The sequence below is a fragment of the Amphiura filiformis genome, chromosome 5, assembly GCF_039555335.1.
Source record: "Amphiura filiformis chromosome 5, Afil_fr2py, whole genome shotgun sequence".
NCBI lineage: Eukaryota > Metazoa > Echinodermata > Ophiuroidea > Amphilepidida > Amphiuridae > Amphiura > Amphiura filiformis.
In genome coordinates, this window is record NC_092632.1 from 76,995,726 (window position 1) to 77,023,643 (window position 27,918).

General features: G+C 37.8%; 1 protein-coding gene across 1 annotated transcript in view; it reads right to left on the bottom strand.

Annotated features, from left to right (window-relative positions):
• Positions 1–27,918, bottom strand: part of LOC140153760 (low-density lipoprotein receptor-related protein 1-like) — a 228,719-nt gene that overhangs the window by 188,190 nt on the left and 12,611 nt on the right. Inside the window, 1 exon segment of the mRNA XM_072176614.1 lies at positions 7,580–7,714. Within this exon segment, the coding sequence (XP_072032715.1) occupies positions 7,580–7,714 (135 nt within the window).

Consider the following 27,918-nt stretch of genomic DNA (forward strand, 5'->3'; position numbering starts at 1 on the left):
CTAAAGCTCACTATTAAAACCACTCTGCGTGCATGCATTCCACGGGACTTGATGACTTAATCAGACCAAGTCATATATACCAGGGAATCGTTGGCGGGCCAGCGTCACCTGTGTAGCTACATGCTGGGGATCTTCTGCGTGGCATGCGAGGGGTCCGAGGGTCGAATCCCGGGGGTGCCAAGTGACTTTCTTCTTCATCTTCTCTCCTTTTTCGCTCCTTCTTTCCCTTCCGATAGCTCAAAAACCACGGGTAGGGTTAGGGTTAAGCTACATGCATGTTTTTCCTATATGCCTCCCTTAACCCTAACCCAACTAGGACTCACTAAAGCTCACTATTAAAACCACTCTGCGTGCATGCATTCCACGGGACTTGATGACTTAATCAGACCAAGTCATATATACCCAGGGAATCGCTGGCGGGCCAACGTCACCTGTGTAGCTACATGCTGGGGATCTTCTGCGTGGCATGCGAGGGGTCCGAGGGTCGAATCCCGGGGGTGCCAAGTGACTTTCTTCTTCATCTTCCCTCCTTTTTCGCTCCTTCTTTCCCTTCCGATAGCTCAAAAACCACGGGTAGGGTTAATTTGCATATTCAAAAATGTTGGAATTACCCAGTGGCGTAGCCAGGACTTCACTTTTTCAGAGAGAGGGGGTGGAGGGCTTGAAATAAGCATGAGCAAAGGGGCAAATTTACCCCTGCTAAAAGGCAAAATGCCCCTGGTTCTGAAACAGAACTGTGTGTATTTGTATAGACCAGGGGCAATATTTACACAAAAACACCAAAAATTGCTCCTGGATCTGAAATCCTTATTTCAAGCCCTGAGTGGGTGCAAGGCAAATTTCCAGGGGGGGGGAGGCAAACTTTGATGAAAATGGTCAAATGGGCTAAAAGTTACAAAAAAAGGCCTCTCACAGGGAAGGGGGGGGTTAAGACTTCTCACAGGGAGGCAGCTGCCCCCCCCCCTTGCATACCCCACTGGAATTACTTGCTTATTAACTAATTTGAAGATTTAAAAGTCATTGACCCATTTATTTATGACTAGGAACTTGTGCGATTTTAATTAGACCCCAATGTCTTGGTCTGTCTAGACATACATGCACACACTGGGTTCCCATCTCTCTCATGAATTCATGATCTATGTTAGTTATGGGTGCATTGCTTATTCAAGTATTGATTGAAGACAGGCATTGAAAGCAAATTTGAATTTCAATCACTTTTACCCCATCTACATAGAAAACCAGATTTGCTAATCCATGATGATTATTTGCCTCCGGATAAAAATACACTTGTCTACATAATCAAGAGAACATAATTCACTTTCCAACTCATGGTAATAGTAAGCTACCTTGCGGTTCAGCTGATTATAGGGGAAGCAAACAGCTGGAATGGCAAATCCACTGAAGGGATAATACCGCTTCTAAGTTGTATAATAAAACATTGTAAATATGGATTTGTTTGGAAAGAGCTTTTGGGTAAAATAAGGGAACAAACCATTATGGTCCCCACATTCAGGGATGGAGTTTGATGGTTGGGGGGGGGCAAGCATGATATTCTGCTGAAGCAAGAACTACCCGGCATAATTGAGCTATTTTTGATTTTGGTATGACATAGAGCTTTCTGGAGTGATTTTCCCAACTTGCAAAAAATTAATACTCAAGGGAATATGTGACAAGTGGGGGGTGGGGGGGGGGTCAAAATGTGCTGGGATGATAGCCCCCCCCACCCCTTCCAGAAGTAGACTGGTTTGTCTTCATGGGTTAAGTAAAGATGTGGTGGAAGCTTTTAAGAATTTGAAAAAGCAAAATTAGTGGGTGGAAGAGGTTGAACCCAGGACCTCTGATTGCAGTTGGAAGTGTTTGCACTGACCGTCTATAGGCAGAAAGGATGGGAGAAATTGTAGTTAACTTCATTAAATGAAATATGATTAGGATAGATCTTATACAATACATGTACTTCCCAGATTATTTTTGATAAAGTGGCTTTGAAAATTATTTCAAGCTCAATCTTCTTAGTCATGTGCCATACAATATTTATCTAAAATTTTAATCTAATAATTAAAAAACTTTTTCATTAACATATCTTAAAATAAAACTTATTATACAGTATGCAAAAAGCATATCACACAACTACTGGAACAATTTCAATCACGTTCACGCCAACGTCCGCAAATTCAAAGAGCTTGTATCAAGAACAATCCAATCTGGTTGATTAACTGCCAAATTACGTCAACAATATGTACTTAGAATACATAACTACAAACACATTGAAGCCAGGTATTAATCAAATCAAGAGACTCAGTCACACTTCAAAGCAGACAAGCGTGTGACGACGACACATTTAGTGTGCCCTGTCACGTTGCCTCCTTTCCCTCTTTTCTTTGCCCACATCCTGCGATAAATATGCTCTTGAATGACGATCATGGTAGCAGATGGATTGATTAATATTCAACTGGCATGCACAGAGCAGAGTAGTCGAGACATTGAAAAATACAAGTATCCCCCGAATGCGTCATTCAGCAAATACAAAGTAAAAATAAAGGTCTATTTCCATTTTATTTGTTGATTTTAGAGATACACTTCAAGTCTTCTTTTTCTCCCTCATATAGTTCAAGAATATAATAAAATGTTATAAGCCGGTTTATTAACATGTATGTTGACAAAACTTGATTTGGTTAAAAATATTAATAAATGTTTCGCTTTTATCCAGTTTATTCCTACTCATATCAAATAGAAATGTCGGAGCTACATGTAATGCTCAAGTCTGCTGTGTTGATGTCATTTGTGTTATTACATGGACATGTAGTTAAAAATAGATTAACCATCATTGTCTAATTCATTTCCATTTTTCACAGCCGGCGTAATAAATCAAAATACAGGTCTACTATCCATTATAAATTATGCTGACAAATTTTGCATAAGTTTGTAAAAGAACATACTATTATTCCTTCATCTACAAGCAGGGTTCGATTTAACCGGTGTCGTGGAGCAAAATGCACCTCATTTTGGACAACCTGCTACACAAATTTCAGCTTGTATAGCAATTTTTACAATGTAAACATATGCTGATATTATAAGAACATCACCTGAATAAGGTTTTCGCTAAAAATTGCTAAGCAAATTTTTCAAAGTAAATCGAACCCTGTCTATAAGATGCCCCCTCCTCACTGCCAGATGGTAATACATCTTTTGTATAAATTATACTTCTTGTAGTACTACTATTTAACTTTATCAGTTGAGTCCAGTAGGAGGTTGAAAATATGAAATAAAATATGATGTTTGTGGATCCTGTTACAGAGACATGCTGCATGTTGTTAGGATCTGCTCATATCACTTGCTATACATCCAAGAATGTGTCACAACAGATTAGATATTATGTATGCATTTATTAAAGCTCCTGAATACGAGACGTTTTGACAACCACTGAATGCCAAGTTCTGCAAAATGGATTTAATATGATATCATGACATATTATTAGTAAGTGTAAATGGTTTTTTTTAAAATAATTTAGATGGGGCCAGATGAAGTTGTCCCTGTATAGTAATCATTTTGTGACTGACTACCCTTGCTATCTACTGAAGATAACAAAATGCAACTTGTAAAGTATTAAAGCAAGTTCAAATGTACATGTATGTTGCATTACGCTATATAAATACGAAATATGCACAGAAAATTGTTGTAATGAAAGTGAAGGATAATCATAAACTTAATGTGTCTTCTCAAAACCTACATGTAGAGTCATTTATAACAGATTCAACAACTTATTTGATTTCCAATCAAGACAGAATAAAATGAATATGAGATTGTGATTTGCCCAAGTCTTATACCTTGAGGTTCACACGCACGTTTAATTCCTTTGAAATCAGGTTACGGCAAAGTAATTTGTGAAAGGATATATATGCAAGTCCTATTGGCAATAATTTAACAAACTTATCTCTGAATGAGTAAAAGAAAAGACTAAGGAAAATGATTCTTTCTACAATAGTAAATCCTTTGATGATTACACCACAGATCCTGGAGAGATTTCCAGGGCCTGCAAGTGCAAACTTAACTTAGTACCTTAAAACCTGAATATAGGCCTCATTCTACAATCAAAATATGTAGGTCAGAAATAGTACAAGTGTAATCAACTATCACTAATACTTTCCCTTTTTACTTATTCACATTTAATTCAATATCCTATAATGTATGCCTGCAAAAGTTTTAGAACTGCAGCTGAGAGTGTTATTTACTTTGCTAATATCTGATTTCCGATCCTGTAGTAACACTTCGAACCTGTTTAAAGCATGTGCCTGGAGTCATCATGGTGATGTAGTAACAAAAACATTTGTGACTGAACAATATTACCATAGCACTATTAACAAGCTTTGAAAACTTATCAAAATTTACAGTTAAAAACTTTCAAAGGCTGGGTTCATTCATACTTTTTATTTGACGTTGCATATTACGTGCAGTCGTGCAATAAGTATTCCTAACTCAATTTATTGATATTCTATTTCCAGTCATGTTTAAATTCTGGTGAATGTTTGTTGATGGATAATCAATGATATATTTCCTCCAGATATTTGACGTAAAATAGAATTGATGTTACATCCACAAAAGTTCCCTCTAAGATAAAAATGAATTGAAAAAGATTGAATAATGAATACTTGTCGAATATAGAGTACGAATCCGCCCTTGGTTCCCCAAATATTATAAAGGCCTCCTTGTACATGTATGTACATTGTACCCTTCAACATTTAATATTGCAAGGCTTATAAATGCTGAACATATCCATTAATTTTTAAAAACAGAATGAACTTGATTCACTGTATACTATAATGTGGTTACTATTGGAATACCAACATTTTGTAATCCTATAAATTTAAATGTAATGTATTATATTGACTTTAAATACTATGTTACTCCCTACGTGTACTGTCTGCTGACCTGCAGTAAGGACTTGCTAATGATTTCAATGGGGATAGTACATGCCATGTTATGTCAAAAATTCTGCCATATGGAAACTCTTCGCTAGTATCACTTTAAAAGGACAACTGGGTTCAAGTTATATTATATCTGTTGCTTCTTCAGTAATACTTTGCAGCGTTAAATGTGCAATATTATTAATTCATGTCAAGCGTTAAATAGCTCAACCAAATTAACTTCATTACTTCTGGGGGAAAATGTTATATAGCAATGATATATTACCACATAAAAATAAAATTTCTATATTATTTCAAAATTTTATAATTTTTTTTCAATAAATTATTCAAAAAATAAACAATAAAATATACTATAATTTGACCATAATTAAAGGCATATCATAGTAAGCAATCATTAGGAGCGGAGTGTTTTTGATGTCACATCCGTCGCTGATCGACGGAGCGACTGCCGATATCTAATCGATACGTCAATAGCATGCATGCCCGAGCGTCAAGTTTTACAAATAAGCCAGATGACTTCAAGGCAACTTTGATGCTCCGACGCTTGCAGGCTGCTGGCGATTGAGAAAATTTCGGGGGCAAAATCAACAAATTGCCACAAAAAATTGCTGCAAAAACGTGGACATTTTCATAATTTTGGGTTTTACTGGGGAAGAGTTCAGACTGAGGTGGCATTTGTCCCCACATGCCCCCTGGTGCCTCCACTGGTACATTTTTTTTGCAATCTCATCATTTATCATTATTATTTTCCTTTTACCTCTTGACTCAAATCTGCTCCATCTATTACTTTTAGGCTGATATCAAATCAATGATTTTCTTCAGGGAGTCTGCATGGGGCAACTCTATTCAACTGTGTCTGTATTGACATGCAGACATCATACACTTCATCTCTAAGCTTGTGCAAACTAAGAATATTGCAATGAGGACGTGAGTGCCCAGAACTGTACACAATAGGACCTAGATGTATGTAATAATATCTGTAGGCAGACATTGTTTTCCTTTTTCTTGAGATGTTGCGCACTTTGTGATGAGTGTCCTCCTATCAGTCTCATCATCCGTTGTGTTCTACAAATGTCTGTTACTTTAAGTAGAAGAAATTTGAACTCTCTGTCTTCAGGGACATAGAAGACACTTCAATGCAAGTCTCATGCACTCGTATTTAGTGTATGAAAAAATTTACCAAGTTGCTTACATCCCATTTTTTTGTGAAGCAAACCATCACGTTTGGTATTATCAGATATGATGGATGAGACTACACTACATGCGCCAACTTAATATCTGGAAAGTATTATTGCTATATCTATAGGATAATCACAAACTGCTTCAAGACAAATAACATAGGATAGGATCGATGCCATCATTTCGGTGGAATAATTTATCCTTCATACCAGACAAAGTGGTAATGTCTTGCCCCACTATCTCAATTCATTCAAACATCTATAAAATACATATTCATAGATGGTGATCATGTCACCATTAAAACCTTTTACGTCTTCCGGTGCACTTGGCACATATAAGCATGCAATGACATAACTTCTGCTCAATCAGCGAAAAAAATATCAAGAATTCATTAAATTCTTCCAGAAAGTATAAGACCAAAGCTGAATGACAATAGAACAAAAACTTATAGTGCTGGCATAGGAATGTACATGTAGCAAGTAAGGCTTGTGCCGAATCTTCGGACAGCTGTTGTCGCATCAGTCCTGTTTTCAAATTTTTTAATTCCTCAAACTTACTCCCGATTCCAGAAAATACATCACTACTGTTTTAGGATTGAAAAAATATTATCTTGTGTGGCCAAAATGACAATCTTTTAGTTAAGGTTAACCAGCAATAAAAGTTGAATTTCATTTTCGCAATTTGAGGGAAAACAAGGCAAAGGAAAATTTTGATCACCTTCCAGGGAAATTTTGATCATCTTCCAAATTTTCATTTTTTCCAGCCCTGTTAGTCGCAATCTGAATTGATGTCGCAATTGAAGTCGACTTCTCTCTGTGTAAACAGGGTCTTAGTTTCATTTGGCAAAACAGAATGAATACTTTTTCAATCCAAAAAAAAAATTGTGCTGTACTTTTCTGGAATCGGGAGTACAGTCATGTAAACTATCAAACTTTTTCCACAAATCGACTATTCAGTGCCAGAAGTGGGTAAGTGCAATAGCTGCCATGTGTAGATGAGTACAATATACTGTGTGTAAATTGTCAAATGTTCACAGGGCAGCTATTGCACTTACCCACTTCTAGCACTGAGCAGTCGAAATGTGCAAACCCAACTTAACTGACCCTTCAATCTATACTGCTTCCCACCTCCAAATTGGTAGTGCTTTCAAAATATGTAATTTTAAGAGCATTACGATTGTACCGCCTTTACACACGTGCGTATTATGCTGTGATTCCGAGAATGGCACATCGACTGCTCAGTGCCAGAAGTGGATAAGTGCAATAGCTGCCATGTGTAGATGAGTACAATATGTGTAAATTGCCAAATGTTCACAGGGCAGCTATTGCATTTATACCAACTTATGGTGCTGAACAGCTGATGTGTGTTGGGGTTTCAAGCCTCAACCTCAAACATGCAGTGAGGTCACTCACTACCAATCTCACAGTGAGAAGCAATATTGTTCGTTTTTTCCAACTCGTGTGATAACATACACTTACCGCATCCTTCTTCATCACTGATATCCCTGCAGTCTGGATCTTGATCACATCTCCATGGCACTGGAATACACTGGTAACCATCAGCACATGCAAACTCTACTCCTTCTAAGCAAGATACCTGTGTTAGAGGTTGTGCTGTAAAAAAACAAAGAAACAAAAAAAATATTCAAATTACAGACAATGTTATAAATAATACTCATGTGTGTTGCCCTCAGGTGGGAAAAATGGCATGGTTGGGTTGGTCGGTCAATTTTTTTTAACCTTCAGTTTTTAAAAATGCTTCCATTACAGACATTTTGACTACTGGATAGGTGTTTCGATAATTAATTTAAAACTAGTCTTTCAATAAAATATTAATTCTAAGTGAAAAACATTGATTCTTTGAACATATCTGTAAAAATCATCATTCAAAAAAAAAATAGCAACCCAGATTTTTCAGGATTTAGGGTTGGTCGCCGTGGGTAACACAACAATTTTTGGTCTTTATTAATGGTTCTGGGTAAAGGCGCAATATAGCAAGTTTACATCACAAATCAAATTCATGTATTTTCACATTGAATCTTTTACACTCGCTTCTCTACATTGTACTTGTAGCAATGGGTTTTTTTCAAAGCTCTATACATATAGATAGCACATTATCAAAATGCTACACTTCATCCGTTTTTGTGTGCATTGGTTGTACCGGTTGTCAATTTCACTAATAATTGGTATAAAATCTTGTCTGTTTGATCACCAGTGTTGACTGCGTAAACATAATCAGCAACCATTCTTGTTTTGTTTTTGTTTGTGTACATAATTGGTAGGTGTTGAGGGGTGTGTTACTGTTACCACTGATTCCATATGTTCCGATACATTGACTGAGCCTATTCAATAATGTGGTTTGTGGTAATCAACTGATTGTTTTGTTTGACACTGGATCATGGTATTCTGGTTTGTAGTGATATTTTCTTTCATTTCAAGTGATAAATGTGTTGTTCTTATTTCAAATGTACAGGTGTACATAGGCTAGCAAAACAGAAGCTGAATACATGTATACATCAGAGAAGATACTTCCCAGAATCCTTTGCAACATGATACATCACCCCATTACAGGTTCTCTTTGATTTTATTGTGAGGATACTGGCCAAACAAGGGTTGATAGTCAAGAAATAAACTTACAGTATGTTGCACTAGAATCAAGATTTAGGAAATCAGTACAGAAAATTAATATGGAGGAAATTCATTGTGGGAAGTGTGGGAACATGTGTATACATGTTGTGCATGTACATAAGCCATTCAAATTTTTGAATGTGGTATCAACAAACAGCCCACAGAAAGTTTGTTGAAAAATTGTTGATCAACTCACTTTAGAAATGTATCCAATGAGCAAATGCCCATTAAACATAAACCTGTATGCCTGACATTAATTAACATGTCAAAGTTAACCATCCATAGACCCTGAAAAAAGTTTCAGGGTCTATGAGTTAACAGTTATTAACACACAAAATTTTACTATCCCCAGAATTGTACCAGGGCGTGTCCGGGAATCAGCGCCCTTGGAGGTGCAGGGGGCTGCCTTAGGCGCCGTGGGAGGGCAAAGCTACCGGAAAATGCTGGGTTTTAACACAGTTTTGGTAGCACTCCATTACAAAGCAGGCTCAATGTGGGAATAGCCAGGATTTCTTTTTGGGAGGGTCTGATTCCAGAGGAAGTTGGCAATGGTGCCATAAAAGAGGTTAGCAGGCCTGTATTGGAATTTGTTTTTGCAAATTCTAAATGTAAAAAATCTTGGGATTTTTCCAAGTCCCATATTAATCTAACCACATTTTTACCAAAATACCCAAATAGAGTTTTAATTAGGGGGGGGGGGTAAAGACTTTTAACTAGCCCTACAAAAAATAGGGCCTTTTGCCCTATCATCAATACGTGTAAACATCTATGTTATCAATTATGGTTTAATATTGTGGCTTTACCTTTCTCTTCCTTCAATCCTATACTTCTCTTTTTCTTTCCATTTCGCCCACATTTCCCATGTTCTTTTTTTTTTTTGCTACATGTACAACAAGCCTGCACATAAACAATCTAAAAACAGTAAAAACTAGAGCGGTTCTCGACTTGCGCGGTTCTCGACGCAAAGCGTCGGGCACAATGCCTCCACCTTGAAGCATATCATTTTAACCGGTGATGACCCCTGGGTGACCTTGGATGACCCTGGACAGTTTTTAGTAACTTGACCTCAGATGACCCCAAAATGACCTTCCAAAATTTTGGCTCTAAATGTTGACTGTACCCACCAAGTTTTATGCCCATATGACAATTTTTAGTAATTTGACCTCAGATGACCCCTGGGTGACCTTGGCTGACCCCGCAATGACCTTCAAAAAATTGGCTCTAAATGTTGACTGTACTCACCCAGTTGCATGCCCATATGGCAGTTTTTGCTAATTTGACCTCAGATGACCCCTGCATGACCTCGGGTGACCTTGACCCACTGACCAATACAAACTTGTTCTGTCTAGGGTCCAGATGCACCACCCACCAAGTTTGAGGAACGTCACGACCCCTAGTCTCCGAGAAAATGGTATTTTGCTTGTTACGCATAAATTATGCAAATTAGGTACTTAATTACCATATTTTGTGCTGAAAATCTAATCAGGTCAAGAACCTCTGGCCCTGCTACTCCCTACTAAGTTACGTCACTGTAACCCATAACGGATCTCCAGATAATCTGTTCACAAGGTTTTTTTTTTTTTTTCGCATCAAATACGCATAAATTATGCAAATTAGGTACTTAATTAGCATATTTTGCGCTGAAAATCTAATCCGTCGAGAACATCTGGCCATGCTACTTCCCACCAAGTTACGTCACTGTACCCCATACGGATCTCCAGATAATCTGTTCACAAGGTATTTTGCTTATTACGCATATTACGCATAAATTATGCAAATTAGGTACTTAATTACCATATTTTTTGTCGAAAATCTCCTATAATTTGAAGACCCCCAATGACCATCCCTCCACCAACTTGCATCACTGTACGTCTTACCAGTTCTGAGAAATTGCACTCGCAAGCTCGGACGGACAGAGAGACAGACAGAGAGACAGAGAGACAGACAGACGGACAACCAGGAAACATAATACCTCCGGTGGAGGCATAAAAAATCAACATCTTCTTCTATGCTTTGTGACCAGATGCCTGTCTGTGTGCACACATGCTTACAGCAGTTACAATGTAATCCTTCCATCTGTTGTCTCATACAATGTGCATCATGACAGGTGTTGATACACTCTCCAACCAGAGATACCCCTCTCCATACACATTGGAAAACTGTCTCACAAAATTATATTTTTAGTATATTATTTTAATTTTTTAATTCTTTCATGGTATGTGCTGTGTGAGTGTGCGTCAAGCCTGTACGTAGAAGCGGTAAAATAATTGGCGCATCAAACTTGAGAACTATGTGATTGATAATAACCAGCGCATACCTGGACCACAGAAGAATTTAAAAATTTATTTTATATGAATGAAGAACGGGGTTTTATATTTTTCATTGTGCACAATTCTGCAAGCACGCATCATAGACTCTGAAAAAAGAATGCATCAAATACAATTAGCCTCAGGGTATTGGGCTGTCTGCCAAATTTCTTACAGTTGCTTTTCATACAATTTTAATACAAATTACTTTGCTTCATGGTTTTTTTTTAAATTTCAGAATTATTTTTCCCGGTATTTTTCACAATGAAAATATTTTTTGTGCAACTATCACAATTTGGATGACATCTACAACTAGCCGGAATATGTGGCCCTTGCAGACTTAGCATAGCGCTACCAGTCAAGGCGCAACCTGTCTGGCTAGTAATACTAAAGCGCCTGAAGCAACAGAGCCTGAAAGTAGTGCTAATCTACAACCTAGCAAATCAGATAAATTACATAATTCAGGGCACAAACTTGAAAATTCCCTTCTTTTTGGAAGGGAAAAATAAGCACATTTCGTTGGCTCACCCTACAATGTAAGTGATATATAGGCACGCTTTCGTTGGCCCGGCCAGTGAAAGACCCGTGGCTAAGTATCGGCAAGGGGTCTAGGGTTCGAATCCCACCCAGAGCAAACAACTTCTTTGTTCTCTCTCTTTATACATGTACCTTCCTTCTTTCCTTTCCAGTCGCCAAAAAGCCCTTCGCACATTAGGGTTAATATACTATTCCAATGACCAAATGACCATGAATTTCCACAGCAAACCTCCCTGCATTTAGTGGAAAGTCACCAGCGTTCGAAATTTTGGTTGTCCGGTTGCCCGGGACAACTAAAAAAGTCGCCGGACAACCAAAAATACTGATTAGGTTGTCCGCCGGACAACCATAAATCTAGCCAAAAGTCACATTTGTAGGCCTACGGACAACCAAAAACTTAGACGGACAACCAGAAATTGTAATCTGGTTGTCCGTGGGACAACCATTTATTTTTCCTAAATTCGAACACTGAAAGTCACACACACAAGATGGAATGTCAGCAAAGCTAATTTTGAGACATGCTTTGTTGAACATGTAAACATGGGCCAAAAAGGGTTTTTATTCCATTGATTAAAAGTCACTTCAGAGCAAGCTAGGAATTTTTCAGAACTCAAGCTTGACCAAAAAACTCATGTAGCATGCTCAATCAATATAAAAATACTGCCTATACAAATTATTCTATCCTTCATTATCGTCATAATCATCATCATCATCATCATCATCATCATCATCAAACCAAAACACCCCATGTGTTTGGAACAAGCATCTATCTATGTGTGCAGCTGAAAAGTGGACAAATGAGAAACATGCAAGCAATCTTGAGACAAATTGGACGTCAAAATGAAGATCAAATAAAAGTACAATTTGTACTTTTATTACAAATAAAAGTACATAAAAGTACATTTGTACTTTTATTACATCAGTTTTTGTCTTATTGCACCAGCAAGGCTGTACAGCCCTAGCATTAGAGACAGGAGGATAGCAATACGCATTTTCAGAGGGAGTTATTTACATGCTTTATGCAATAGACATGATACATTGTGATCAAATCATTGGGTTGGGGATGGACCCCTCAACAAGGTAAAAAAACAACAACATCAAAACAAACATCAAAACCCCCACATCAAACAAAATCACATACGCCCCCAAATCACCAAAATGTCCCAAAATTCCTCCCAGAAAATGAGAATTCACCAATTTTGTGCCGTACCCCAAAGGTCCACTTAAAATGTCTGGCTACAGACCTGATCCAGCCCATTCAGATTGCTCATTTCATTGGATTTCTCTCACCTGCAATCATGCCATTGCCATCACAGACCCTAAAACATGCAGATATTTTATCATAAATTCAGGTTTCTCAAAATTTCAACACACCTTTCACAGAAGTCTTGTCTCAATATCCCGGGGTCACTCCCATTGTGGCCTGTACACCATCCGCGATAATCAACTTTTAAAAGCACCCTAAACAAGGATTTAACCCTTGGCTAAAACAATACCCTAAACAGGCGTTTTCACACCCTAAACAGGGATTTTATTCCTTGCATCAAATTTCATACCCTAAATTTCATTTCCGGCGTATTAGCAATTGCAATTTTGCTACCCTTTTTCCAATATTTCATGTTTTTGACACCCTAAGCGCCGGGCTCAATATACATCAGGGTTTTTGTAGGAAACAAGTACTACAGTTTGGAAATTGTTTTTCTTCATACCAGGCAAATTTAGGTGCACACCAGCTGAACCAACATTTGAAAGTTATTGCATAAATGCTGGCACACTTTTGCCTCAAGTTTGCAGAGGCCTAAATACTTGACCACTGAATAACTGACCAACTTGGCAAGCCACTTCTGAACTCTCCGCTCAAGGCTTGCATGTACATGCATGTTTTCTGTGAGATGCCTACACCATTATTCTGCACTGAAAGCTCAGGATATCTTCTTTTAAAGGTCACTGACATAGTTATATTTATAAGGATTTCAAGTGCTCTTTTCTCTCACTTAAAAAAATGCCAGAACATTTAGTGAAAGCTGCATATTCTAGATTGATGAAATTATAGCAGATCTCTCGTCTTTTTTCCCAGGGCATCCCCTTTTAAGGTAAATTTAATCAAAGCAGATACGGTAATCCAAAATGTTGGCGAAAAACATTTACCTTTCAGTTTTATATTTTTTGTACTTTTAAATTTGGTTTCAGAGTGCTTCTACAATGCACTAAATTGTTGCAACAGAATCACCTTGCCCTAGCTGTAATTAATGTATCAATCAAATCCCAGTCCATATTATCCTTCAAAAGGTTAAAACCATTAAAATCCTACATAATTCACCAAGAGCATTTCCTTTTTGCTCTTGGTCAAAAACCAGTGACCTTATATGGGGTCATATTCAAGCTCACTTGACTGACATTTCATGAATAGCTTTCCAGGCAATGAGGTATTTGTACAGTTCATACATGTCTACACTACCATTTAAAGTTTATATTGGCCAATTTTTTCCAGGCGGCCACATAATATAAAAAGCTCTTTATGGAAAATGACTTAAGATAAGAGTAATTATTGGTAGCCTCTAGCAGGTTAAGTCAGAATTGAAACTGGTACTTTTGTTGTCAAGCTGACCCTGTTGAGCTCTTTTGGCCTCAAATATTTAGATATTTTGTCTCACATGATCATGATGAGAGACTCAGTGTTTGGCAGGGTTCGATTTACTTTGAAAAATTTGCGTAGTAATTTTTAGAGAAAACCTTATTTAGGCGATGTTCTTATAATATTAGCATATGTTTACATTGTAAAAAATTGCAATACAAGCTGAATTTGTGTAGCAGGCTGTCCAAAATCGGGAGCATTTTGCTCCACGACAAAATCAAACCCTGGTGTTTGGGGTCCCAAATGTTGAACTTTGTTTTAACTACAGTATTGTAGTATTATTATAAATCCCAAACTCATTTTGATATCTACACATAGGCCCTATCTATTGAAAAAATATGCAAATAAGACAAAAATGGACATTCAATAGGCCTATTTATTGCCTTACTGTGGCTAAATACAAAATGACACAGAATTTGTCCTTTCTTTATAAAATATCCACACTTAATATGGATGGGCAAATACATTGAAAATGCAACCACATGCACTCAAATGCTATAGGAAATAGTCCATCCCAATTAGTTTCCTGTATATGGCTATCATAGATTAACTTGGCACCACCCAAGTGATTCAACAAATCTAATTTTCTTCGCAGTAGAAGGTATTCAGTTTCCTCAAAGTAGATCTGGAATAATGTCAAAATGTTTAAAATTGCCTTCGTTCTCACTCATCACAATGTCATTATCATTTTTACTCAAGGGGGAGCAATGGATCATGAGAGCTTCAAGTACAATCACTTCCATCACATGGGAATTGAGACAATTGTTTAAATTCTAATCATTTCAATATCATAATCACCGACTAAGACTTTCCACCATTTTCGGGAAATTATTCTCCCTTCCCCGAATGTTTTAAATTCACATTTCAATTTTGTAAAGTAAACAATTAGCAAGTCAACTTTGTCAATAGATACGGGGAGATGAACTTGGATTTCCCCGCACTCAGGGAACCTAATCCAACATAGCTTACCATTTTTCACTCAGGGGAATCAACTTACATGTTAGCTCAGCTATACTTCGGCATGATTCTAAACATAAAGGCAATGTTGAAAATATTATGCACAATTTGATCCAACATCTAAATCTGTCATACTGGGTATAAAATAAGCAGTGGCTCCCACAACCAGGGGACCTGCCTCCCCCAGTAATTTTGGTGGCCAGTACTATAGGACCCCACAGGCCCCCAATAACTGCCCCCAATATATAAATTCTTCCAGAGCCTGAGAGAAGTTTATAATTATCTGTTTATGATCTGTTTGTGTGTTTTTGATTCTCTTATAAAAAAATACAATGACAAAAAACAGTTTCTTTGCCAGTTTCATATTTCCAACAAACACTGACAAACGTGGCCATTATTTTAAGTACTTAACCCCAACACTAAACACTGTTTTTTGCTGTCGGAAGTTAAAGAAGAAACAAAAAAGGAGAGAAGATGAACAAAGTAGTCGCTTAGTAACCCTGAGATTGAACCTTGGACCCCTCAGATACCAAGCCCACGATCACCACCGTTGGCCACAGGGGTTAGCTGGCATGGCCAATGATCCGTGAGCATATAACACTTAGGGTGATTGCATCATGGCATCATGTGGGATTCATGCATGCGCAGTGGTTATCCTTGTGGTATTTTGTGGTCTTTAGCTGTGTTAGGGTCTGGGGTTAGGGTTAATGGGCTATATTCCAGAAAACAGATGCACATCCCCTATAACGGAGTTCAGATTTCTGAACTTACTGACCAGTTATGATTGTTGGAAATCCAGACCTTTAAATTGTCTAAATACGAAAAAATCCAGCAAAAATACTTTCACAATTGAAAATCCTAAATTTGAGGGGCTCATTTAGGAACACTTCGTGATTTTGTATACATTTTATTGCATTTCCACCAAGCTTTTTCTGGAATTCCAGTCGTTTTCAGGAAGCAAACATGGAAAGCCAGACATTTCTATTCTTGAAAATGTACTCCTCTATAGGGAAGGTGGGTGGGGGTGTGTGTGCGTGTGCTTCTTTCCTGAAACAGTCCAAAGAGGCCCAAACTGGAAACTACTTCAACATCCGATGTAAGATACATCGGTTTTTTCCCGAAGTAAGATACATCGGGTTTTTTTTAAAGAAAGGACTGTAACCGAGATCTGTAACAGGATTCAGGCTGTCAAGATAACGGAGAAGTCCAATCATTAACATGCCTTGCCATATTGTGTCTGTTGTCTGAGTATCTCCTTATGACATTTTACACTGCCAAAGCAAATACTGTCCTCCAATGCTACATGTATCTGGTAGACATCTTTGTTTCTCATAATAACACAAGTTTGCACAGTTGCATTGATACATGTACATGTATCATTATATTTCCTCTGTATACAAGATGCATAGATGCCAGGGAGGCACTCAAATTTGGAAGTGACGGGTATGTGCGGATAGCAGTTCGGAAATAGGGGTCCTTTTGTCCTTTTGGTGAGAGCCTAGACACCGAACAAGGGGGGTCTTTAAGCCCCCAGAGGGTGTCTTTCTGTGAGACTGGGGAAAATCTTACCAAAAAAGGGGGTCATTCAGTGAGACTGGGAAAAATTTTGGGTCAAAATATGAGTGTTGATATAAAATTTTCAGAGAAATTGAGAGATTATCAGAAATTTTCCCACAATTTTTGAAAAAGGGGGTCTTTTGGTGATAGGAAAACAAAAAGGGTCATTGGGTGAGAGGAAGATCAGGAAAACAAAAAATGGGGTCATTGGATGAGAGGGAGTTGAAATATCAATGTGGCCACACATCCTCGTCACCCATTTTTAGTGAGTGATGTTCCCCCTAGATATTGTCCATGATATAGTCCATGATGTAAACAAAATGATGATTTTCAAAACTGTGTTCTAATGCTCAATCATGAGAGCCAACTTGGATACGCACAGATATATGCATCATACGCAACGACCACACACATGGAGCAAACACAGCTTTTGAGAATGGACCAATCATGGTCTTTGAATACTGAACATATCGCTAGGCAAGATCAAGGTTCGGTCATGTAGGCTGCGCCATCATGTTATTTCATGAAAAGTACGCAGACGCAGCTATACTTAGTAGGTACATGCTCTCATGATTGAGAATTAAATATTTTACATTTAATACAAACTAATCCAAAGTTCCCTAAGACACATTGCACAGTTTTCCCATTCCATCTTTGAACTTCACCTATTTTTCACCACATACATCCATGGACATTTTTATCCCTGGAATTAATTAAGTTGTTTGCCACAAATGTTTTATTCAAGAGCATTATCACACCACTGTGTGCAACTCTAATTGATTACATGTCTTGAAAAGCAAATGAAGATGCAGCATGAACAAACACAGTTACCATATTCATGGGTAAATCCAGGCGGCGAGTGGCATGATAGAGCCGGCAACTTGTGAAACCGCCCGGCCGTATGGCATTTTCCATATACTCGGTTAGTTTTGTGGGGTTCATTATCGAACCCCAACGGTTTTAGCTTCTATTTATATTATATATTAACATAGGCCTATTTGTTTGTGATATTTCAAGCATTTTAAAATTTCAAAATAATCCCATTCAACTACATGTACACGGTTGACGATGAAAATTTACTGAATTTAGAGAATGCATGGCGACCACCACCTGGGTAAATCTTGTCAGCATATGGGCCTATAGAATAGTAGAGGGAGCCCACCCGCCATCTTGGGCTTTCCCCCCCCCCTTTCCCCAGTCCCAAATATTGGGGGGGGGGTAAAATATATATCTTCCAATTTGAGGGCAAAATGGCCACTTTGCCACAATTTTTTGGATGTTGCCCGACCCCAGAAAAAAGCAGAGAACAGGATACTACTTGGGGAAGAACATAGCAGTTTTAAAGGATCAGAACCAGATGCTGAAATTCACTAGCATGTTATATTTGAAAACATGGAAGAGTAAAAGCTCTACATGCAGGCTTAGATTTAAATCCTGTGCACAATTTGCCATCCTATAGGCCCTATCAAAAATGCCTCTTTGATGGCAAATCGCCTTTTGACCCAGATGTATCTTGAGCTCTGATTCTATAAAGCATGCACAATGAGAACCCACTCTTTAAAAGTCATGATGCAAGGATCATGTTTAGACAAAATATGGGACTCATCATAAACAGCTTAACATTCTTTCAACCATCAGATACAGCTTAGCAGAAACATATGATAGTTAATGAGCCCTGGTGTTAACCTCCCTTATCTGTACATCTTTGTTATATTATCCGGATATGTGAGATCTTCATACAATTTTTTTTTAAATACAGATCCCTAACCCTAAATTGATCAATAAATGACTGTGTGACCCAAAACTTGGTGCAATTGATTCATTCTTTCTGGATGACAATCTACAGAACAACAGTTCCTTAAGTTTGACTTGGCAAGCGTGGTGCGTGAGGCCAGCTGGAAGGGCTGGCCAAGCGTGAGGTGGCTGACAAAACTCTGGAGTAGTATACTAAAGCAACAGAGCCCGAGAGTAGTGCTATATAGGCCTGGTTAGATTCAGTAAGAGCTCTTCTGCAGCTGAGCAAGTGGAACGGTTTAGAACTTGGATACTACATGTAGTACCAAGAGTTTAAGGCATTAGCCAGAGGGGTGTCCAGGAGTGAATAGGAAGTGGACACCCTGATTTTATAGAATAGGGTATTTTTGAACATTTTGGACACCCCAAAGACACCCCTCTGGCTAATGCCTTGGTTTACAAAACAGTCAGATATATAAATACATGTACAGGGTGTCCCCAAAAGAACTGAATCGTCGGAAGCATTAATTTTTGGGTATTTTAACCAAAACTAAACAGTTGACTTTATAGTTCTCACATACCATATTTCGTCAAACAGTCCCCCCCCCCCCCCCTCAAATAAACGCCCCCACCACTTTTTTCAACTAAGATGTTTCAAAAATGCTGATATTTCCATGCTATCTTGTGTAGTAAGCTTACCAAGTTGCCCACATGGTCGATAATCAATATTTGCCGAAAATCTGGATTGGAAACCCGGGAGTGAACCAGAAGTCAGTGTTTCTAGTTCATAGTTCGTCAATTTAGCGCGAGTTTTAAGTTTACCTAATGATTTTAACGGGAATTATTGTTCTAAAATTGACCTTGAATAAACACCCCCCCCCTTGGGAAAATGTAACGCCCCCGGGGGCGTTTATTTGACAAAATATGGTACCTTCCCTCAAATAGCAATTAATGACATATAGGGAGCTGTCTCATGTACAGTGATTGTCACTCTGTGAAGATGTGGTAATACAGATTATTGATTGGTATTTGAACGGTTTAAAATAACTTCGTTTGAAGAACAGAGTTGTCAATTGTCAAAATTCAAAAGGTCCCTGATAGCTAATTTATTCTTCAATCACAAAATTTATGCACATTCAGTCCACTACAAAGAATTGCAGAAATAATATGGAAATGGGAGCTCTCACATCACAGCGCTGTGCCAACTGCCAAGCACCCACATCAATTAATTGATAAATCCACCATTAACTGCCATAAATTTATGGAGATGGATTTTGGCAGTTTGAAATATGATCAGTCATTTATTGGATGAGTCCATTAAAGTAGAAATGATTTATAGTTGGTTGGACATGCCTTGAAACTAATCCACTCATCCATCCACATATCATGTAAACCACACTCATTTCCATTTGTTGTACAAGGGTAAACCAACCTTAATACCCACAGCCCAATTGAGGTTTCACCTTACAGGGGTCATCTTAAGGTCACCTAACATTACCAAATAAATGTGACACTGTATAGACAGACAGTTTGCAGCAGTTTGCTTCAAAGAGCCAAATAAACAGAACATAACAACACAACAAATGACAGCCCAACCAGACAGCACATAGTCCTTGTATAGAAAGAAATCCAGGGTCTATGGCCACTGTGGGGAAGGGCAAAGGATTCCAAATTTATTTATTTATTTCAGCGATTGTACATACAAATATTAAATATTGAACACCAATATTTTTGTGGTATTGGGCAAATATTTGGTCACACATTCTTTATCATAAAATTGGTTTTAAAAATCTGTCATCATGTTCAGAGATATTCCGTTGGGTTTCTCTACTCATTGCTATCAGCATGTTTCACTTCGGCTTACCAAATTATTCCAGCAGAGAAGCAAACCACAGACCCTAGAATTCTTTGGGTCTGCACACCGACATCGCCTGGTTAATAATTACTTTGTACAACAGAGACACTAAAATCAATACCCGGGATCAATACACGTGAATGTGCTATGCCCAGATTTGATATTCAGACGATAAATCTTTGGATACCGGGGTAGAAAATGATGAATATATCTCCCGTAATTTTTTTATTCTACAGAAGCCATATTTTTTTGCTTGCACCTGAATATATATGTTGAAAGGATATGATAGTCGTTAGCTTGCGTATTGAGAAAGAACCGTGCGTATTGAGCTCAAAAACTGACAAAAATTCTGACCTCATCATTGCTCATGGCGTATACCATGCTCACTCACACACAGAGAGGTCAGTCACCAGGCTATTGTCAATAGCCTTAGTCGGATGTCCCTCGGCCCATGCGTCTCAAAACTATTAAACAGGTCGGAACAAAATGGCCATGCGTGGCTGTGGATTCAACCTACTATGGCGACTTCTGCCATGAAGATATCGGGGCTATGACACTGTGGTTTGTGAGCAAACTGATTTTTTGTGGAAAATACAATGAAGCACCACAGAACAAGGAATTATGTATGTCCCCATAAAATGGCCTTATCCATTTGGTCAGCAAGCAAGATCCAGATGGATCTGTAAGAGGTTTATGTATGTAGGCCCTTGAAACTCAATGTTGAACTGTCTGTAGGTTTAATAGCAAATGATCACAAGAAGAAGCTCATAATCCATCATTGAGATCCATTTACCAATTTATGTGCTGTCTATAAACCCAGATCTGGGTTGCAGGCTGTTTCCACCTACATTCTATCCTTCAAATGTTACATTTCATGACTAACCTGTCAGCACATATTTCTCTAGCATACATGGTATAGTACCTGTAGTTCTAGAAGCCACTAAGCCAGACAAAAATGCATAAATTATACATTTTCACTTCATTTGGGATACAAAATTGAATTTGAATCTACATGTACATTGTACAATATGTGTATTGAAATAAAATATTAAATGTTCTCTTATTCTACCAAGTGTGAACATCTCCCCATACCATGTGTTTCCTTTTTTAGGGATTTTTATGTGTATACATACAAACAGGACAATACAAAAAGCTTCTATGTTTTTGACATTGCAATGGACCCTATGCTTCAAATCATAATGCATGCATAGGACATCAACAAGTAAATTACCTTTTGAAATTGAACTTTGTGCTGTCTTGATTTCTTTGGGAGCATAAATTTATAAAATATCATAAAGCTTCCAATAATAGTGAACTGCAACACATTGTCCATGTCATAACTGGGTCATAAATTCAAGCAGCAAGGTTTCAAATTGGCACCACCAATGACCTACAAAGCTAAGACACAATTGAAGATGCTACATAAACATCTATCACCACCATGTTAGGCATTGTGAATTTCCTCACATTGATCAAGGCAAATGGCAAACCCAACTGTCTTTACCTACATTTACTTGCAAGCACGTTAATAACAGCTATATTGATTTCTTTGGCTTCTGCAGTGAAATAAGATCTTCCTTGAACATCCTTGTCCAACCCATTGCCCAACCAAACAGTCAGGGTGATAGCTAGCTACCTGTCAGTGAGTCAGTCCACCCGTCAATTTGGACAGGCTGTTTGCTTCTGGTACAGGCAAAATTAATGGCTGTTATGCTACTTTCTGCAAGACCAGACCAGTAAATCCAGGATATACATGTAGAGCAATATTTGAACTGACTGAACCCCCAGAAGGGGCAGAGTTCTGGTTATTTTCCGGGTCAAATTTTGGACAGGCAGTTTTGGTGAAAATGACGGGCACTTGTCAAATCCTAACTAAGAACGTGTTCATATTAGAAAATTTCTTTGTTCGACGAAGATAAGTTAATCTTGATTTAACTAATTAAGCATGCGTACACATTACGCTGAATGAAGACCGAACGAAGACATTGCACTGTACACATTTCATTAAAATTAACGAAGCTCGAACGTAGCTATTAACGCCCGGCTATTATTAAAGCCGGCGAAGGTCACTTGTCACATGATCACTTTCCTTCGTTGAACGAAGCGAGCGTACACATTACAAAATTAGCTTCGTCGAAGGAAGTATTCCATCGCCTTCGTCGAAACAAGCTTTTTAGCTTTGTTGAACGAAGCAATTTTAATCTTCGTCTAAGGAAGAAAAGTGTGTACAAATTAATGAAAAAAGGATTTTTAATCTTCATTCGAGGTTTATCGAAAGAAGAAAATTTTCTAATGTGAACAGGGTCTAAGACCCTACAATCCACTGGCCAACCAACCAGTGTGAACAATCAACATTCGACAATGACAGTCAGACAGGCATGCTGAATAACTGTCTGGGATTTTAAACTTTTGTCGCTATTTCACCATTTTTTTATCAGACATTTTTTGGGTAGTGGCAGATGATTAAGTTAATACTAGAAATACTAGATAAAAGTACAACATTACACTTTCATAACATGCACCGGCATGTCCAGGATCTGTTCCTTCGGGGCTCAGAGGGGCTTTCAGAGTTATGCAGGGGGAGCTCAATGGCTAAAATCACCAAAAATGGCTGATTTTATATGATTTTTAAAAAGAAAGTGCAGGGCTTCAGCCTCCAAAGCAAGCAAAAATGCAATTGCGCCACAAATACTGTGAACGCATTTTCCTCCAGTGCTTAATATAAAGCATTGGTATTATTGTATGCTTTGACACCTTGATTTCATGCTCTGCAGCGTTGCATACATGTACAACATAATGTCATAAATACCATCTTTCTCTGTAATTACAAAATGTATCCCATATTGTGAAATCTTTTGTCATCCCAATTTTAGCACTTCAGCTATTCAATGCCGAATTGCACATCATTCGCTTCAATATCCAGATTTTTCACTTATCCGGCCAATGCTTAGTCCCATCTTGGCCACAAAATTAACTAAGAAATATTCCTCCTTTCGCCATCTTGCCCAATTGTGGGTACAAAATCGATTTACGTGAACCGGTAAATGAGTTGCACACTACGCAAAGAGCGCAGTGCATTACCGAACTGTTATTGTGCATCGACAAAACGTTTTGCGTATGATCGAATGCTGAAGGCACCCAGCAATAAAAATCTAGGCTGTACCTACAAGATGGTGGACATATGTGATGCGATCAAGCCAAATCAGTCGGAACTCGGAAATATTGATTTTGAGATATAGCCAAACAAAGGAAACTTTTCCTTTTGTTTCCTATTGTTTTGGAAACTCATATCTTTGGAACTGGTTGTTCAATTTCAATGGGGTTTTCTGCCATATCTAGCTTTGTAAATGCTTTTTACTATCCTATAGGAAACTGAAAATTAATTATTGTCGAGTTCCGACTGATTTTGCTTGATCGCATCACATATGACATCACATGCACCGATTACCTCTTTATTTTAATTATGTAGCCTGTCTGAATTGGCAATTCATTGTACAGCTGACCTTATACCAGGGCAGATGTCACACAACAGGTTCCATATATTTCAGCACACAAAATTAAAACAATTTTCAAGTCATGCTTGGTTAAAGTAAAGTTCTACATGCTTCATTGACTACAAATATTGTCATATAATAACAAAGTGCAGTATACTGTATACATGTGCAAAGCATGACATGATAATTCAATTTAGAAACAGTTACACAAAAGCACATTTTAGAGGATACCATACCCAAAATTTTCTAATTTTTCTGCCAGAAGCTTTCTATCTGACAGACACAAACCAGAATCTCACTCAACATGGATTTTAAACTTTTGTCGCTATTTCACCATTTTTTTATCAGACATTTTTTGGGTAGTGGCAGATGATTAAGTTAATACTAGAAATACTAGATAAAAGTACAACATTACACTTTCATAACATGCACCGGCATGTCCAGGATCTGTTCCTTCGGGGGGGGGGGCTCCGAGGGGCTTTCAGAGTTATGCAGGGGGGGGGCCCAATGGCTAAAATCACCAAAAATGGCTGATTTTATATGATTTTTAAAAGAAAGTGCGGGGGCTTCAGCCTCCAAAGCAAGCCCAAAATGCAATTGCGGCCACAAATACTGTGAACGCATTTTCCTCCAGTGCTTAATATAAAGCATTGGTATTATTGTATGCTTTGACACCTTGATTTCATGCTCTGCAGCGTTGCATACATGTACAACATAATGTCATAAATACCATCTTTCTCTGTAATTACAAAATGTATCCCATATTGTGAAATCTTTTGTCATCCCAATTTTAGCACTTCAGCTATTCAATGCCGAATTGCACATCATTCGCTTCAATATCCAGATTTTTCACTTATCCGGCCAATGCTTAGTCCCATCTTGGCCACAAAATTAACTAAGAAATATTCCTCCTTTCGCCATCTTGCCCAATTGTGGGTACAAAATCGATTTATGTGAACCGGTAAATGAGTTGCACACTACGCAAAGAGCGCAGTGCATTACCGAACTGTTATTGTGCATCGACAAAACGTTTTGCGTGATGATCGAATGCTGAAGGCACCCAGCAATAAAAATCTAGGCTGTACCTACAAGATGGTGGACATATGTGATGCGATCAAGCCAAATCAGTCGGAACTCGGAAATATTGATTTTGAGATATAGCCAAACAAAGGAAACTTTTCCTTTTGTTTCCTATTGTTTTGGAAACTCATATCTTTGGAACTGGTTGTTCAATTTCAATGGGGTTTTCTGCCATATCTAGCTTTGTAAATGCTTTTTACTATCCTATAGGAAACTGAAAATTAATTATTGCCGAGTTCCGACTGATTTTGCTTGATCGCATCACATATGACATCACATGCACCGATTACCTCTTTATTTTAATTATGTAGCCTGTCTGAATTGGCAATTCATTGTACAGCTGACCTTATACCAGGGCAGATGTCACACAACAGGTTCCATATATTTCAGCACACAAAATTAAAACAATTTTCAAGTCATGCTTGGTTAAAGTAAAGTTCTACATGCTTCATTGACTACAAATATTGTCATATAATAACAAAGTGCAGTATACTGTATACATGTGCAAAGCATGACATGATAATTCAATTTAGAAACAGTTACACAAAAGCACATTTTAGAGGATACCATACCCGAAAATTGTCTAATTTTTCTACCAGAAGCTTTCTATCTGACAGACATAAACCAGAATCTCACTCAACATGATAAGAAAATCAAAGAAAAACTATTTTTTTAAATAAATTAACAACTGAATTGAATTTGCCTAATGTAGCCCCTTTTTGCATTCACAAAGTCATTTGTGACGGAATTGACCTGACACAAAAGTTGGCCAGAAATTATTGACTTCTGTCCAATTTTTTTTAAAAGATCTCATTCATAAAAAATATTATCAGCAGGTCAACTTTTTTTTATAAATTTCACATTTTGAACGCAGTCCCTTCATGTTCACAAAGTCACATTTGTTCCGGAAATGATCCAACACAAATTTGGTGGGAAATTAGGCATGATCACACGGGAGCTTACCTCTGTGTTACCGTAATACGGAGGTACTGCAAGGTCATAACTTAACACCGATATTTGTCCCCACGGTCCTTCCTCATGGTCTTTAACTCTAAGCACTCCGTGTTAGCGGCACGGCTCTGTGTTTGCTTTGTGGTAAAAATAGGAATATCCTGAAAGTTATAGGGCCGTTTGCTATATATACCTGACTGTCCGTATACCCTGCAAAAGCCGAGTGTCTCTTAATTTCAGGGCAATTATGTCCTACACATGTTTTTTTAGCTGATGTTGTTTTCTTCTCCACTCAATTTCTTCGAGACACTTATCAGCGCTTGCATGCGTTTCTTCAAGTTAAGTCATGGCTTTTTCGTTTTTTGTGGTGTTTCTTTCATCATGCCCATTCAGTGAGAAATGGAGATAATTTATTGTGAATTTAATGCGAAAGAAAATTTTAAACACTTCGAAATAGTAAGTGTGGAATTGTCCTATCCATAAGGTCAAGCTTACCACGGAATCTTGTTCATACGGGCGCTAACACGGAACGATCGCTTAGTGTTATCGCGCTACCACAGAGATTTCTCTGTGGTAAATCTTCTGTGTTAAGCTTCGTGTTAGTTAACACGATACTTGTTCAGACACAAAGCTACCTCAGAGGTAGCTTCGTGTTAGCTTTTAAACATAAAGCTCAGAGGTAGCTTCGTGTTAGCTTTTAAACATAAAGCTACCCTAAGCCCGTCTGAACACGGCTGTTATTGACTTCTGTCCAATTTTTTTTTCAAGGATTTCATTTTATTTCCCTTTAGCAGCTGATAATTCATGTGCAAGATGTGAGTGAGCAGAGTGAAGGTGAATTTACTTTTTTGATTCCTCACTGCCTAAAAATTACTACAAATTTCCCAGTCTGTAGACACATGTTTATGTTATAAAATAGATACAATGCTCAAGCAATTTAACACAACATAATAAATAGGCCTTCTATCCCTAGTACTAGGGATGCCCACTCTCAATACAGTTTCCACTAGAACGATTTTTCATTTACTGTGTGCGTGCACTCACACACGTATTGTCTATGGAGAAACTGATCGATACAAGAAATCCCAGGCATGTTAAATGGCGTACATACTTGTTTTGATCCAAATGTAGGCCTATATCAGGGTGTTTCAAGAAATTCCTGATTCCACCAGAAAACATTCACCAAACTTTTTCCTGTTTGGTCAGTAAATAGAGAGGACCTTCCTGCATGAAGAGATCAACTTTTTTTAATGAAAAATTTAATGAGATGAGAACTACAACAGGTTGAAGTGACACTGGTCATTCCGTGCATCAGGTGTTCAAACGCAATTATCTCCGAATTTGGAGTGAATCAGACAAGCAAACTTACATACTCATAAAATTTAACTATTTATGAAGACAAAATGTGTAGGATGTTAAGAAATTTAAGAATGTTTAAGCCTACATGCCCATCTCAAATCATGCACTTCCCGTGCACTTCTCACTACCATGTCCATTTCATAGGGAGTATAAAAACCGGGGACCATCATGGCTTCCATGCACACAGTGTATTGCTCAATGTAGTAAAGATAACCTTTGAGTTGGAGCAAATTTCTCAAAATTGGTAGTGATTAATGTTACCAAACTTATGCCATGATGAAATATAATAATTTTTGAAGATAAAATGTGCTGACCTTAAAAGATTGAACAATGTTTAAGACTACCGCTTTTCATTTGAAATAATGCACTTATTGTTCATCTCCTCTATGGAGATATTTTCCATGGCGGCCATCTATGATCATGCTTGAGGTTTCAACAAACAAACCATGGGTTTTGAGGTCTTATAGTTTTTGTTGTATGTCAACAAAAACGATTAAATTTTCAGGATGATCTTATTTTCATGTTGTTATAAGCAAATATAATGTTCCAGATAAGATAGTTAATAAATACATTAAGAAAAAGTACCTTAAAGTTGCACTTTCTGTTAGTATTCCTTTTTGGACTTTAACTTTTTAACATGTTCTAGCAGCCCTATATAAAACCGTGACACTCGAAAGGCCATATCTCTGGAATGAAACGTCCGATTAAGATTATTTAAACGCCAA